This window comes from Lissotriton helveticus, chromosome 1_1 (assembly GCF_964261635.1).
Source record: "Lissotriton helveticus chromosome 1_1, aLisHel1.1, whole genome shotgun sequence".
Lineage (NCBI taxonomy): Eukaryota > Metazoa > Chordata > Amphibia > Caudata > Salamandridae > Lissotriton > Lissotriton helveticus.
The window spans coordinates 2078172362-2078187211 of record NC_136057.1 but is presented as its reverse complement, the minus strand read 5'-3'; the positions used below and the strand labels follow the sequence as shown (position 1 = coordinate 2078187211).

General features: G+C 49.1%; 1 protein-coding gene across 1 annotated transcript in view; it reads right to left on the bottom strand.

The window, feature by feature from the left end:
- The window catches only part of COL24A1 (collagen type XXIV alpha 1 chain), a 979161-nt gene that overhangs the window by 271377 nt on the left and 692934 nt on the right, over positions 1-14850 (bottom strand). The window contains exon 26 of the mRNA XM_078645481.1: positions 12519-12572. Within this exon, the coding sequence (XP_078501607.1) occupies positions 12519-12572 (54 nt within the window). The remainder of the gene's footprint in view (positions 1-12518; positions 12573-14850) is intronic.

Below are 14850 nucleotides of genomic sequence, written 5' to 3'. Positions count from 1 at the left end.
AGTGTGCCTCCTAAAGGCAGCCCTCCGGAGAGCACGAAAGGGGTCCCATGGACTCCCAGTTATCCCCTGCAGGTGTGTGCAGTCACTTACTGCACCCACCTGCAGAAAGATCTTTCTCCCTTCCTTAAAGTGCAGAAGACATGCTGTCTTCCCTGTGAAACACAGAGAGGCTTAGAAGCAGCCACTCTGTATTTCAATGAATTCGCTGCCCCTCGGTCAGCACAAGTTTACGGCTGCCCTGGTGGCAGCACTTTCATCATAATAGGGCGCACTTTCATTGTATATGCCCTGCACACCTGCTTTAACGCACATTGTGGTGCAAACAGGGACAGTGTGCCCTTTCTATAACATAGCCCTTGCTTGTTACTTCCTACCCTAGTAGTTTACTCATCAGTCTGTTTGTAACTCTCTACCTTAGTTGTGTACTCGTTCACATGTTTGTTAAATCAGTTCCTTAATTCATGTGTCCCACAGGAGTGTCGATTATCTTTGGGTATTTGGGGGGGCCGCCACAATGTAAAGAAAATGTGGCTACTTTTTAAAGAACATTTCTATAATATATATTCATTGGGTTGCTGTATCATTTTTAAGCAACAGCAAAACAAATTTCATCGGAATAAGGTAATTTAACCATAAAACAACTCTCTTCTTGCACATTGCATATTCTGATTCTCCACACACCTACAACTATAATGATGGCGTGCTATGTCACATGTCCCTTAATTTAGCAACTTATGTGTAAGCAGCTGCAAACACACCAATGCATTTTCACTTTTTGATTACAATTCTATCAAACTAATGTCACAGGTGCAACGTTAAAAGGTTGTTAACGATTCCACTGGTGTACATACTCCAGGTCGGATGTCTTTTGATCCTCTTGATTTCTATTTGAGGAACAGGAAGTCCCTGATGGCAACTGTTGAATCATTGCAGAGCGTGACAAATGTGGAAAACCTTGTTCCTAAAATAAATGATCCTAGCATGTGTCCGATTTCTCTTTCGTTCCGGGCGAAACAGACTTAATAGAATTACCATAATTCCGTAGTGATTTAAAATGAACACACCATGATACAACATGTATACCGAATGAAACCAACTTTCCGCTTGTTCATTCATAATATGCTAAACTTAGAATAATTTTCAGAGTAACGCCGTGAAACAGTGAGATTGCGGATCTTGGCAAGTGGCACTGACGGCTCCCTAGGCCATCCTTCTGAACTTTAAAGAGCTGCACACTCCCACAAGGAAATCTGTTTCTGTAATCAGAGATTCCAAATCTTTTCAGCTTCTTCACAGTACTTGCATATCTCCTAAATATGGTTCTAGAGCACACAAAAAACGTTAACAAGGTTTAAACAGAGGTCAAACTTGCAAGATTGTGTAAGCCTATTCAAATACTACAACATGCGTAGTTTACATCTATGCGCGTGTCTACTTCATGGTTAAGTATACATTGCCTGACATTTCTTTAGACTCCTATAACAGTCTACATGTGTAATTGCATATTATTTAAAGTGGATGCCTGTTTTCCTAACCCTACACCGGCACAATGTTCTAATTTGCATCCATTATGTACAAACAATTCGATTCCATGCATGACACCTCGTCGTACAGAAGCACTGCACAATCCAGCACAGACCGGGCCACCATTCTGCAATGCACTCGGCTGCACCACTTAAGCCTGGTGCAGCCGAGTGTTGTGCTCAGAAGCAACTGGATGTCTCCTGTGCAAGCCTCTGACACGCCCCTGGGAGAACCTACTTCTACCTAATATATGATATTTACAAATGCATAATTCATGCATTCTGCAGGATTATTACATGCGCCTCACTTTCACCTCAATATGTGTAATATGACCCTGTTAATTGCAAGATCATGATACAAGCAAGATGTACAACTTTTGATATCTATAATTCAAAGCCATGCACAGGAAATGTTTAATAAATTAGGCCCTGGACTCCACATTTCTACAGGGATGCTAGTTGATGTGGTAATATGGTACCCAGTAAATACTGACACCACACACTTCGAAATGGGGAATACAGCAGCTGTACCACATGACTTCCCCCGCACCATGCAGTGAAACTAGGAACATTGTGTTTTTTCTGTGCATAAATTCCATTATGTTTAATCTGTTAATTTTTGCACTGGGAAAACAAGTGCAAGATTTGCACACCGCTTTTATGCCAGGTTTGGACTAAAACAACAGAGTTCCTCATTCCTGTATCCGCACTCCACTCCAGAGAAGGCCCACCCACCACATGCCGGACCTACCGGTGAGGATCTGAGTAGTGAAAGCGCATCCGCCATCAATCAATCAATCAATCAAACCATTTGTAATGCGCGCTACTCACCCGCTAGGGTCTCAAGGCGCTGGGTGGGGAGTAGCTACTGCTCGAACAGCCAGGTCTTGAGTTGTTTCCTGAAGGAGAGATGGTCCTGGGTCAGTCGTAGGTGGGTGGGGAGGGAGTTCCAAGTCTTGCCCGCCAGGTGGGAGAAGGATCTTCCTCCGGTGGTGGATTTGCGAATTCGTGGGAGGGCGGCGAGGGCGAGGCTGGCGGATTGGAGCTGGCGGGTGGGTGTGTAGAATGTGAGGTGGCTGTTGAGGTATTTCGGGCCCATGTCGTGGAGAGCCTTGTGTGCCTGGGTGAGGAGTCTGAACGTGATCCTCTTGCTGACGGGGAGCCTGTGCAGGTCTTTCAGATGGGCAGAGATGTGGGTGTGACGAGGGATGTCCAGGATGAGTTGTGCAGAAGCGTTCTGTATGCGCTGGAGTCTTTTCTGGAGTTTGGCTGTGGGTCCAGCGTAGAGGGTGTTCCCGTAGCCCAGTCGACTGGTGACGTGGGCCTGGGTGACCGTCTTCCTGGTTTCGGTGGGGATCCAACGGAAGATCTTTCGGAGCATCCTCAGGGAGTTGAAGCAGGATGATGAGACGGCGTTGACTTGTTTGGTCATCGTGAGGGAGGAGTCCAGGTTGAAGCCCAGGTTGCGTGCATGGTCCGTTGGCTTGAGTGCGGTGCCCAGGGCGGTTGGCCACCAGGAGTCGTCCCAGGCAGAAGGGGATGGTCCCAGGATGAGAACTTCCGTCTTGTCTGAGTTCAGTTTTAGACGGCTGAGCTTCATCCATTCCGCTACGTCTTTCATTCCTTCGTGGAGGCTGGCTCTGGCGGTGGAGGGGTCGTTGGTGAGGGAGAGGATCAGCTGGGTGTCGTCGGCATAGGAGATGATGTTGAGGTTGTGTTGGCGTGCGATGGCTGCGAGCGGGCTCATGTAGTCGTTGAAGAGGGTGGGGCTGAGTGAGGATCCTTGCGGAACGCCGCAGATGACTTCGGTGGCCACGGATCGGAGCGGGGGGAGGCGGACTCTTTGGGTTCTTCCGGCGAGGAACGAGGCGATCCACTCCAGGGCCGCTCCTTGGATTCCGGTGTTGCTGAGGCACTGTATTAGGGTGCGGTGGCATACGTTGTCGAAGGCTGCTGAGAGGTCTAGGAGGATGAGGGCAGCAGTTTCCCCGTTGTCGAGCAGGGACCTGATGTCATCGGTAGCTGCAATGAGAGCGGTCTCGGTGCTGTGCTTTGCTCGGAAGCCGGATTGTGAGGGGTCGAGGGATCCGTTTGTCTCGAGGAAGGCGGAGAGTTGTTTGTTGACGGTCTTCTCGATGACTTTGGCCGGAAAAGGGAGGAGCGAGATGGGGCGGAAGTTCTTGAGGTCCATGGGGTCCGCGGTGGGTTTCTTCAGGAGGGCGCTGAGCTCAACATGTTTCCAGCTCTCCGGGAAGGTGGCGGATGCGAAGGAGCTGTTGATGATGTTCCGGAGATGAGGTGCGATGATGGAGCCAGCTTTGTTGAAGATGTGGTGTGGGCAGGGGTCAGTAGGGGAGCCGGAGTGGATGGTGTTCATCAGGCGGGTGGTGTCTTCAGTGTTGACAGGGGTCCAGGTGCAGATGGTGGTGGTGGGGGGCGTTGGTTCGGTGGTTGGGTGCGTGGTCTGTGCGTCAAAGCTGTTGTGTATGTCGGTGATCTTGCGGTGGAAGAACGAGGCGAGTGAGTCGCAGAGGTCTTGCGAGGGTGTGATGTTGTTGTTGCAGGCGCTGGGGTTGGAGAGCTCTTTAACGATGCTGAAGAGTTCCTTGCTGTTGTGGTTATTGCTGTCCAGGCGTTCTTTGAATGTTGTCCTTTTGGTGGTGCGGATCAGCTGGTGGTGTTTGCGGGTGGCGTTCTTGAGGGCAGTCATGTTTTCTGTTGTCTGGTCGTGGCGCCAGGCTTTCTCGAGGGTGCGGCAGGATTTCTTGGAGTTTTTGAGGGCGTTGGTGAACCACGGGGCTTTCCTGCTGCCGGGTATGCTGGGAGAGTTCTTCAGTGGTGCGAGGTCATCAGCGCACTTGGTGAGCCACCGTGTGAGGTTGCGGGCTGCTTCGCTGGGGTTCGGTGCGTTGGTGGGTGGGTTCTGGCTGAGGGCGGTGGTGAGCTGGTCGGCGGTGATCTTGCTCCAGCTTCTGCGGGGAACCTGTTGCGGGTGATGGTGGGTCATGGTTCTCCTGAAGTTGAAGTGGACGCAGCTGTGATCTGTCCAGTGTAGTCCGGTGGAGTGGCTGAAGGAGATGTGCTTGCTGGAGGAGAAGATGGGGTCAAGCGTGTGGCCGGCGTAGTGGGTGGGGGTGTTCACCAGTTGCTTGAGTCCGAGGTTGGCGAGGTTGTCTAGCAGGGCGGCGGTGTTACAGTCCTTGTTGTATCCAGGTGGAAGTTGAGGTCCCCTAGGAGGATGTAGTCTGAGGAGGTGAGGGCGTGCGGGCTGACGAAGTCTGCGATGGTTTCGCTGAATTGTGTGCGTGGTCCCGGGGGTATGTAGATGAGAGTGCCTCTGAGGGTGGTCTTGGGGTCGGTGTGTATCTGGAAGTGAAGGTGCTCGGCGGCAGTGAGGGTGTCGTCGGAGTTGGTCGTGATGCGGATGGTGTTTCTGTGGACGATGGCGATGCCTCCTCCGGTTTGGTTGACGCGGTCCCTCCGGGTGATCTTGTAGCCATCCGGGATGGCTATGGCGACGTCGGGGGCTGAGGAGGCGTTCATCCAGGTTTCTGTGAGGAAGGCGATGTCTGGTGATGTTGTGTCAAGGAGGTTCCAGAGTTCGACGGCGTGCCTGTGGATGGAGCGGCTGTTGAGCAGGATGCACTTGAGGTGATTGTTGCTGGTGCTTGGCTTGGCTTGGCGGGTGCGGTGCAGGTTCGGAGGCAGGTGAAGGGTCCATGGGTGTGTTTCGGGATGGCTTGGTAGCAGGCAGGGTTCCGACCGGTGTTGAGATCGTGGAGGGTTGCGGCGTTGTACGTCCGTCGGGTGGGCTGGCCTTGTCGAGGGCTAGGGGTCCTGGCACTGGGCGCGGTCCAGGCGCGGACGGGCGCAGACGGGCTTGCCTTTGGCGCGCCTTCGGCGCACAATCGGCGTGTCTGCTGCGCGTACGCGTGGACTCCGCCATAAGTGGTGAAGTGGGAGGGAGGAGCAGCTGGGAGGCGGGAGCGGGGTGGCAAATGGGAAGGGAACAGAAGGGCCGCAGGGGAGCAGCGGCAGGGAGCGGGGAGCGGTGAAACGAGCGGGAAAAAACAGTCCTAAGAGCGGCGAGAGAAAACAGCTGATACCAGGGGCGTCAGCAGGGCACAAGTACAGAGTCAGTCACAACATATGCACAGCAATACAGTGAGAGAAACAGGGGCAACAACAGGGCAACAGGGCACAACAATACAGTGAGAGAGACAGGGGTAACAACAGGGCACAAAAACAGAATCAGGCGTGAAAAAAGAGACAAGATTCAGAAAAGAAAACATCTCAGGGGCAGCGGCGAACTCGCAGTGGCAGCAGGGGAGACCAGGCGCACTCAGAGGGAGCCGCGCGGTGCGAGGAGCGATCGGCCCTGGGGACAGGGTCAGGTCAGGTCAGGCCATAGCGACAGATGCACCTTCTTAACTGTAGAATGCCAAGCAGGCTTTCATATTTTTGTGGCCCTCTTTTCAGCAACAAACCCCAAAGTATGTTTCACTGTCGAAAAGCAAAAGCAATATACCCCTGATGAGAAGGGCATTTTCTTCCTAACTGTTAGGAACATTTGTACATTGTTCTTCCTGGGGCAGCCATACCTCACAGAGTGGTCATGGGCTGTGCTTAATTTGTGAATGAATAAGTGATGGGCCAAAGGTTTTGCTCAAAGTCAGCAGTCGGTGCTGCTGAATGTCAGCATGCCAAATACCAAAGATGCATAGTCTTGATTCCTTCTCATGTCTCTGTAATCCACCACTAGACACTCCTACCCTTTCCACACTCTTACAGGTTCCTGCTTTCTCATTTTGTCATGTTTTTCCTGCCTTTCTCTGTGTCCGTCTTTCCTATTTGTTTGTTTTCCACTCTCTTGCTCTGGGTCAAGGTCTCATTTTAAAGATGCATCTGGCGCAATGAATAAAAATGCGCCTAATTGTGATGAATGCGAACTTGGGGCAGCTCATTCGTGTGAAAAACAGAGCGGCTGCTTTGAAGCTGCTCTGTATTTTCACAGTGTAGGCGGCAACCCGCCTGGACTTTAAAGGGGGCATAGCAATCCCCTTGCAGGCCGGTGGAGTGAGTGACTGCATCCGCCTGCAAGCGCTGCCATCAGGGGGCGCACTAGTAGTGGCGCACTGTCAGTGCGCCTCCTGAAAGCTTCTTTGCCTCGGTGCCCACGTCTGTAACAGACGCGGCCGGTAGTGGGAGTACCGGCCGGGCGGTAACGTGTGGAGGGGCAGGGTGGGGGTAGTAATGTATGGATTACGGACTTTAAAAGGTAAGTAAACATAAAAATAAAACGAATTTCGTTGCACACACTGCATCGCATTTGGAGATGCAGTGTGTGCAACGAAATTCGTTTTATTTATTTTTATGTTTACTTACCTTTTAAAGTCCGTAATCCATACATTACTACCCCCCACCCTGCCCCTCCACCTCCCCATGTCATCGCCCGGCCGGTACTCCCACTACTGGCCGCAGCTGGTCTGCAATGTGGCGCATTCCCATGCAAATGAGGAAACGGCCTCTAATTATAGCCCTGGCGCTTTATGTGCGCCAGTACTAGCAGTATTACAGAAGAGGGCGCACAAGCGTCTGCGGACCCTTATGTAATACCACAGTGCCGCGCAAAACAGGCGCAAACCCCTGTTGCGCCCCCAGGGCACTTATATAATACTGCCCCAGGTGGGCACCCTGCAACCACCAGCTCAAATTAAGTACTGAAGGAAAACTCAGTGGTGGTGACCATGCATTAATTTAGGCAAGTGGATCAGCACTTCGACCGGCCTGTCCTATGGCGGACCGGTTGCCAAGTCAAGGCTTTCTGAAGGCAGTCAGCCAAGCGCTCAAGCATTGGAATCCCAGGGGTTCTCTCAACCTGAGTGAGGCAAGGAAACTTCAGGTCTGGTGGAAGGGGAGCTCTTGCTTGTCTTGTAGCAGAGCGGCTGCATGCTTTACGAAAAGACATGTCGACAAAGAATATGTAAATTCTCAAACGTCTGCTTTTGGATACAGACAACAACTGAAGACACAAATATTCTGACTCACAGATGGTCTGACCGTCTATTGTTAGTTTATTGCCTTTTTTATAGGGCACATTCTGCAACTGATGTGTCCTCGTATCGCTTCCTGTGATCCGGGGACTTTCCATATGGTTCCGGGGTTACCACCGAAAAGGCTGGTTCAGTTTGTGGGGATGTGTTGGGGTACTGCGCTTTGATCGTGTTCTTGAACTGTTGACACCAATGACGTCTTCTTAAAGTGCTGAATACGTTGTCTGATTGGGGACTCCAAGATAGAGCCTTTGGCGGCGAAGGGCGCAGTAATACACATGGGTGGTTTTAAAATGAATGACTTGACGCTTTCGCAGCGGCGTCGTTGCGCAATCGTGAACGTTTTTGGCAAACAGAGCGCCTGTTGCTGCATTGGCAGTATAAAAATAGTGTTCAGAGGTAGCGTACAGCATTTGAGTTTTCCGGCCGGTCTAAAGCGAAATGCTGTCCAACTCCTTTCCTTTCCCTTTGTTCACAATTGGACGCATTTCACTCGCTTTCCCCGTGGAGGACAAATCACAGCCTGGCTTTGGCAGCGCACAGCAGGAAAGTCGTGTACCGCGTCTGCGGGAGTCGAATGACGAGTTTAAAACGGAATCAGGGATTCAAAGATATTTTTTTCATTTTTATATAGTAATGCCACTAAATCATTCATAAAATATGTGCACACTAGTTCAACACTTTTAAACATCACAGAATGCTTGAAGAGTGAACATTAGATTGCCGGATTCACATTTAGTGGTTCAGATATTTGCTAACCTGGCAATGCGAAAAAAAAAAACAATATATACAATATTCGGCTTACATTGTTGAAATATTAAACACTGCAATTTATACAGCAATCATCCACGAGCTGCAGAATATGAAGGCAGTGGGACAGTCTGAGGTTATGCATTCATATATGTGTTTTCTTAATTCTGCCATCTAATATCTGAAGTTTGTATGGGTTTTTGGCACCTTTGATTTGTGACATTGCAAACCCAAGACTCCCTGATTGACTGGGAGTGTGCTCGATCTGGCTGGGGTCTCCAAGCTGCACCATCACATGTCGACTCAACGCGCAGCGTAAGCGGTCTCCTGAGCCAAAATGAAAGCTTTAAGTACTTCACCCTCTGAGTGCCTGCATTCACCCCCCTCACACCCACAGCCGACGAGCCACATGTTCAGGGGCGGCTACTCCACTATGGTGGTGGAGCACTGCCCCACTGCTTTTAAGCATGTGCCAAGTAGAAACATAAAATGATAATATCTTAAAGTTATTATCATGTTATGCTTCGTGTTTTGCTGCTTTGCGAGCGGGCGGGTGGGGGAGCATTGGCTTCTCTGCTCTCGGAGTAGGGGAGGATTGGTTTGCCCACTCCTAAATGCGCAATGACTGTTAGGTCGGCCCTCTCGGGCCGCACAAACCAGTCATGCGCACTTTCCTCATTCTCCATGCAGGCTGCATTACAGCCTACATGGACAACATGCTCACCTCTCCAGCCCGTGGCTGAACACCATGTCAAGGCGCTCAGACCAATCACAATGCTGCATTGCAACGTTCTGATTGGATTAGGGGAGGGAGCCTGGCTGCCTGCTTCCTGTTCCTGGAGTCGGAGGCAGGAGAGCAGGAGCAGAGAGGTGGTACATGGGCTCAAGGTAAGTTTTTTGTTTTTATTTCACCCTGCGTGACCCGTTCCTGCGATACCCCCACGAGCCATCCTAACCACTACTGCACATGTTGTAGGTTGCGGGTGACTGGGATTGGGCAGCAGGAGGTGCTACAGAGTTCAGTGTTACTGGGGAGACCAGCGACTCATTTACTTATGTAGTGTAGAAACTGGGATAGATTGTCAGCACCAAAGAGAAAAATACATTTTGCCAAACGTTACGTCTTGCCACCAGCTAAAGCAGCACTTTTGCAGTTTCAGATAAATACAGTTATCTTTGCTGCCCCCTGCAGGTAGTGCAACCTTACCATATGGACAGGCAATGACTCCTATGTAAAGAGGAGGCGGCAGCAGGAACTCAGCAAAAAAAGACCACACAGCTCCCCGTGGCACTATAAGGAAGGAACTGCTAGGGAGTGGTAGGTAACACTGGTAATGCAGTTGCGGTTCAAGTGCTGGGGGCAATCGAGAGGATTGATAGTCTGACATTGGGGGACTGAGAAAGGAGAGGACAAACAAAGGAGAAACTGGGAAAAGGAACTTGATTTGAGCAGAGGAAGAGATTGGAGATACTACACTTAAGACTAAGAAGGAAATCCCACACTAAAAGGAATACTGAAGAAAAAATGATAGAAAGACCTTACACTCATGAAGAATAGGATCAGAGATCCTGTATAGATGTGCAACAAGGAGGGGAATCTTGCACTGATGGAAGACAAGAATGGAGATCTTGACTGAAGGAAAGACTGTCACAGAGAACTTGTAACAAGAGCAAATCGAAAGAAATGTTCAAATTGAAGACAACTTTCACTTTGGGAGTAGTAGGAGGAAGACCAAAGATAACCCGCAAAGGAAATGGAAATGCGACATCAGCAGAAAACTAAGAGACACGAAAATCACCAGAGAACCAGAAAAGTGGAAGTTCTGGTCTGGATTCAGCACTTGAGCTCCGGTATTGTGAGGCAACAGGCTGCACTAAGTAGAGACGGGGAGGTAGTTCATATAATGAAGCATGAATAATGAGGACAACACTTCACTGTGGGCATCGGAGAAGGTTGTCATCTGTTGAGGCAAGAGATATTGGAAGATCCTACAGTATTTGGAGATGGGGAAATCTTAACACGAGGGGGGCATTGTGAGAATGGCCATTCATGCACTAAGCAGGATCTAAAATGATGAATCTACATTGATTTGCAGACGTAAAGTCAAACTCTGCTTGATGAAAGGTTTAAGGGAGATCCAGTGATAAACAATGAGATAATCAATACATTTCTACAGCTCACTTAACTGGGAAAAACTGAAGTGTTTTAGGTGGTGTGAATGTGAATAAGAAAATGAGGATTAAGTGTGATGAAGGATCCAGTGGTGAGAAGAAACTACAAAAATACCCGATGCTGGAGTAGCTTTAGAAATTAAATGTCCAACACAGTGAAAACTAGATTAGGAACAGATCTGGAACTTAAGAAAATTGATGATGCTCTAGGGACAGTCAAACCTACAATGGGGAAGAGCCAAAACGTACACTTGGTGATGGTGGTTAAACCTGACTTTGGAAGCGGCAAGGGATAGTGATTCTGTAATACTGCGTGAACTGTGGAGTAAGAGCCTGTTAACTTGGAACTGTACGTGAAAATGTTCAACTCCTGTAAGAGTGTACATGTCCTCAACTTAGTAAAGTGACCAAAACACTCTGGAATTAAACTGTACCAAGCATGGTTGAAAATAGCAACTGGGCACTCTTTCTCTTTGGAGATAATAACCATGGTCTCAAAGAGTCCATCTAACACTGTACACCAGACCTGGGGTGCCTGAACCCAATCATGGTGCTACAGTGCTGTGTGCAAAGATAATATTTCAACCTCTACCATTCAGTCCAGTGCCAACACTTCTAAAACAGATGGGCTAGGAATTGTGCCTTAGTCATAGTCACAGGAGTCACAGTTTAGATGCTTGTAGTGGCCAAGATGTCATCTGTGTGAGCAGGAAACCCATCTTCTGCCATCTTTCAGTCTCTTCATTCCCACTTTACTAAACTGTGTAGGGCTAGAAAGCAACACTATACACGTTGGGCAGTCTTATACATTGCGCCCTGGGGTGCAACTGGCGTGTGTGCCTACTTTGTGTGCCACTATGACACCATGGCATTACAGAAGAGGCTGCAGATGCTGCTGCGGCCCTTACTCTAATACCAATAGCACTGATGCGCATGTAGTACCAGCGCTGTTATCAGAGGTCGATCCCTCAGTTGCATAGGGGCATGGTCCCATGCGAATGAGGAAATCCCTTTGCAAACAAGGGTGCAGAGACAACCAGGTCCTGAGGAGGTGCACAGACAGCCCTTGAAGGCAGCCATTTTGGGAGGCAAATGGGGTCCCATTGAGCCTCCGGACAACTCCCTTACAGACAGTTGCTGTGTCAAACTACACCGTTTCACTGAATGCGACTGCCATGGAGGCGGTGCACTGATCGTAGTAGGGCGCACTATCCCCATTTGCTGCTGCCGCACCTGCTTAAAGATAATACAGACCCTGGGGTATTTAGAAATAAACACAAACCCAGCCTTTTTACTTTTCATTATTGAATACAAGTTAACGAGCACCTGCTCCTTCTCATACTGCCCTGTGTCATAGCTAAGCCGGGCCTCCCAGAACACTATGCATACCATATATTTGCATAGGAGATGCAGGCAGCCTGCATTGGTATCATTAGGGAAGAATTTAATCATGGGGTGGGAGTCAAAGACCATATCCAATTTTAAGGAAGAGGGCGAATCAACTATTGAGACTTTTGTGATGTTTTATCAGAAGAGGGAATGAAAAAGTATGACTGACTCTTCCTGCCCAGAGGCTTCTAGTGCACACAACATCAGAGCAATGTGCTAGTCCATTGAGGCATGCCATATCATCTCTGGCCAATCAAAACTCTCCATTTTACAGTGCCTAACAAAAACTAAACAACCATCATCACAAAAATACAGACAACATTCCATGTAAACTAATAACAAAGCAGGCTGCAAACAAGGGAAACGACTCCTCATTTCAACTGACGGAGGTGTGAGCTTGTACTGTTAAAAGCGGTCTTGTACCTTCTCGTCAGAACGGGCTCACTAGTGGAACTCGAGCATAATGTGTAAGTGATAATTGCATACCAGCCTGTTTAGCACATACGTCGTGAGAAATATTTGTCCCTCAGTCACAACGCAATCATCAGCTTCAACAATTAAAACAAGAGTCTTGGCGCCCTCTTCCCCCAAATCTGCAGACAATTGGTGCGTCCAAGCGCGCAGGCCTTACCACAATGCCTTTCTCTCCAGGGGGGCCCTCGGGACCTGGAATCCCACGCTCTCCCTGTGAAAAATAAGCACACAAATAAATACTGTATTTTGTAACAGATATTTACTTTTTAGTTTCACAGCACAGTAAATTAGACACGTTTGTATTTTTTTTTTATAATTTCTCCAAATACTAGGAATGTTTACATGGACATTTTAAAGTGCTAGTAAATGAAACGCACCCTAATAATGTAACCCACAAACTCAGTAGCACGTTTTCCACTGCCCACGCATGCAGGTACTCGACATGATTTAATGAACGGGTTTTATTAAAACACGATACTGGGGCTGTTAATGCGCTGAGTGATTCACGGGACGGTGACGTCCATTTACCTACTGCAGGTCTGCGCTCAAATACCTCGGTGCTGCGTTGCGCATGAAACACGTGCATTTAAAAGGAAAACAAATTCTTTTAGTGACAGCATTTTAAGCATCTGTTGATGGATTAACAGTCAGCGTTACATTAGCGGCGCTCCGTCTGCGTCTGTTTAATGGCTTAGGAGCTTCATGAAACGATTGAAGCGAGGAGGACGGGGCGCTGATAGGCCCACCAGATCTTGGGGGATGCCGAGCCCAGGGTGGTAGGTGAACTATTGTCCTAAGCAAAGACGCTTCTAAGTGATGCCATGTGTGCAACGCACACCCTTGCACGTGCATCAATCATTGCGAAGATGCGGAGCTGAGGGCCTCTGGGCAGATTTCCATGAACGCATCAAAACATAAGCGGGAGGGGGTGTGATTTTCCATCCACCTTACCCTCCCTGGCATCCGAGAGCACACCGAAAAAGGATCCGAGGGAACGTTCATCTGCAGGGGAGGACGTTCTCTCATACATTCAAGGCTGACCTTTGCATGGGAGAACGTCATTTGTGTACAGTCCCTTCGTTACAGCAGGATGAGCAATAGTCACACGGCAAATATTTATGTTGGGGCCGTTCGGGCGCTCTGTAACATGCTCCAGTTCTGATTTCCCCCTGGAGTTCAATCTACATCTTTGCTTCTTTACGTACATGTACATCAAACCCTTGCAAAGTCTTTTTCTGAAATGCGGCCTGGACCCTTTCCATGTGTTGATTGGTTGTTCATTAGCAGGATACTTTGGTATGATGACGATGGTGCCATACGGAGAATTAGAACCCAGGCGGGTATGGGGTGGGGGCACTGACGACAGCGAAGTAGGAGAGGGCCATTAATGGGTGGCATTGACCTGCTGTTCCAGCATTCCAATGTGTGTTCTTCTGTTTCTCTCTGTTGGTTGGTTACTCATTAGCAGAACACTTTGGTATGTATGAGGATGGTGCCATACGGAGAATAATAACCCTGGCGGGTATGGGGGGTACTGACGACAGCGAAGTAGGAGAGGGCCATTATTGGGTGGCATTGACCTGCTGTTCCAGTATTCCAATGTGTGTCCTTCTGTTACTCTCTGTTGGTTGGTTACTCATTAGCAGAACACTTTGGTATGTATGACGATGGTGCCATACGGAGAATAATAACCCTGGCGGGCATGGGGGGTACTGACAACAGCGAAGTAGGAGAGGGCCATTAATGGGTGGCATTGACCTGCTGTTCCAGCATTCCAATGTGTGTTCTTCTGTTTCTCTCTGTTGGTTGGTTACTCATTAGCAGAACACTTTGGTATGTATGACGATGGTGCCATACGGAGAATTAGAACCCTGGAGTGTATGGGGGCGGGTACTGACGACAGCGAAGTAGGAGAGGGCCATTAATGGGTGGCATAGACCTGCTGACCCAGCATTCCAATGTGTGTTCTTCTGTTTCTCTCTGTTGGTTGGTTACTCATTAACAGAACACTTTGGTATGTATGACGATGGTGCCATACGGAGAATTAGAACCCTGGAGTGTATGGGGGGTACTGACGACAGCGAAATAGGAGAGGGCCATTAATGGGTGGCAAAGAACTGCTGTTCCAGCATTCCAATGTGTGTTCTTCTGTTTCTCTCTGTTGGTTGGTTACTCATTAGCAGGACACTTTGGTATGTATGACGATGGTGCCATATGGAGAATTAGAACCCTGGCGGGTATAGGGGTGGGGGGTGGGGGGTGAGTGGCGGTACTGACGACAGCGAAGTAGCAGAGGGCCTTTAATGGGTGGTATAAACCTGCTGACCAACATTCCAATGTGTGTTCTTCTGTTTCCCTCTGTTGGTTGGTTACTCATTAGCAGGACACTTTGGTATGTATGACGATGGTGCCATACTGAGAATTAGATCCCTGGTGGGTATGGGGTGGGGGCACTGACGACAGCGAAGTAGGAGAGGGACATTAATGGG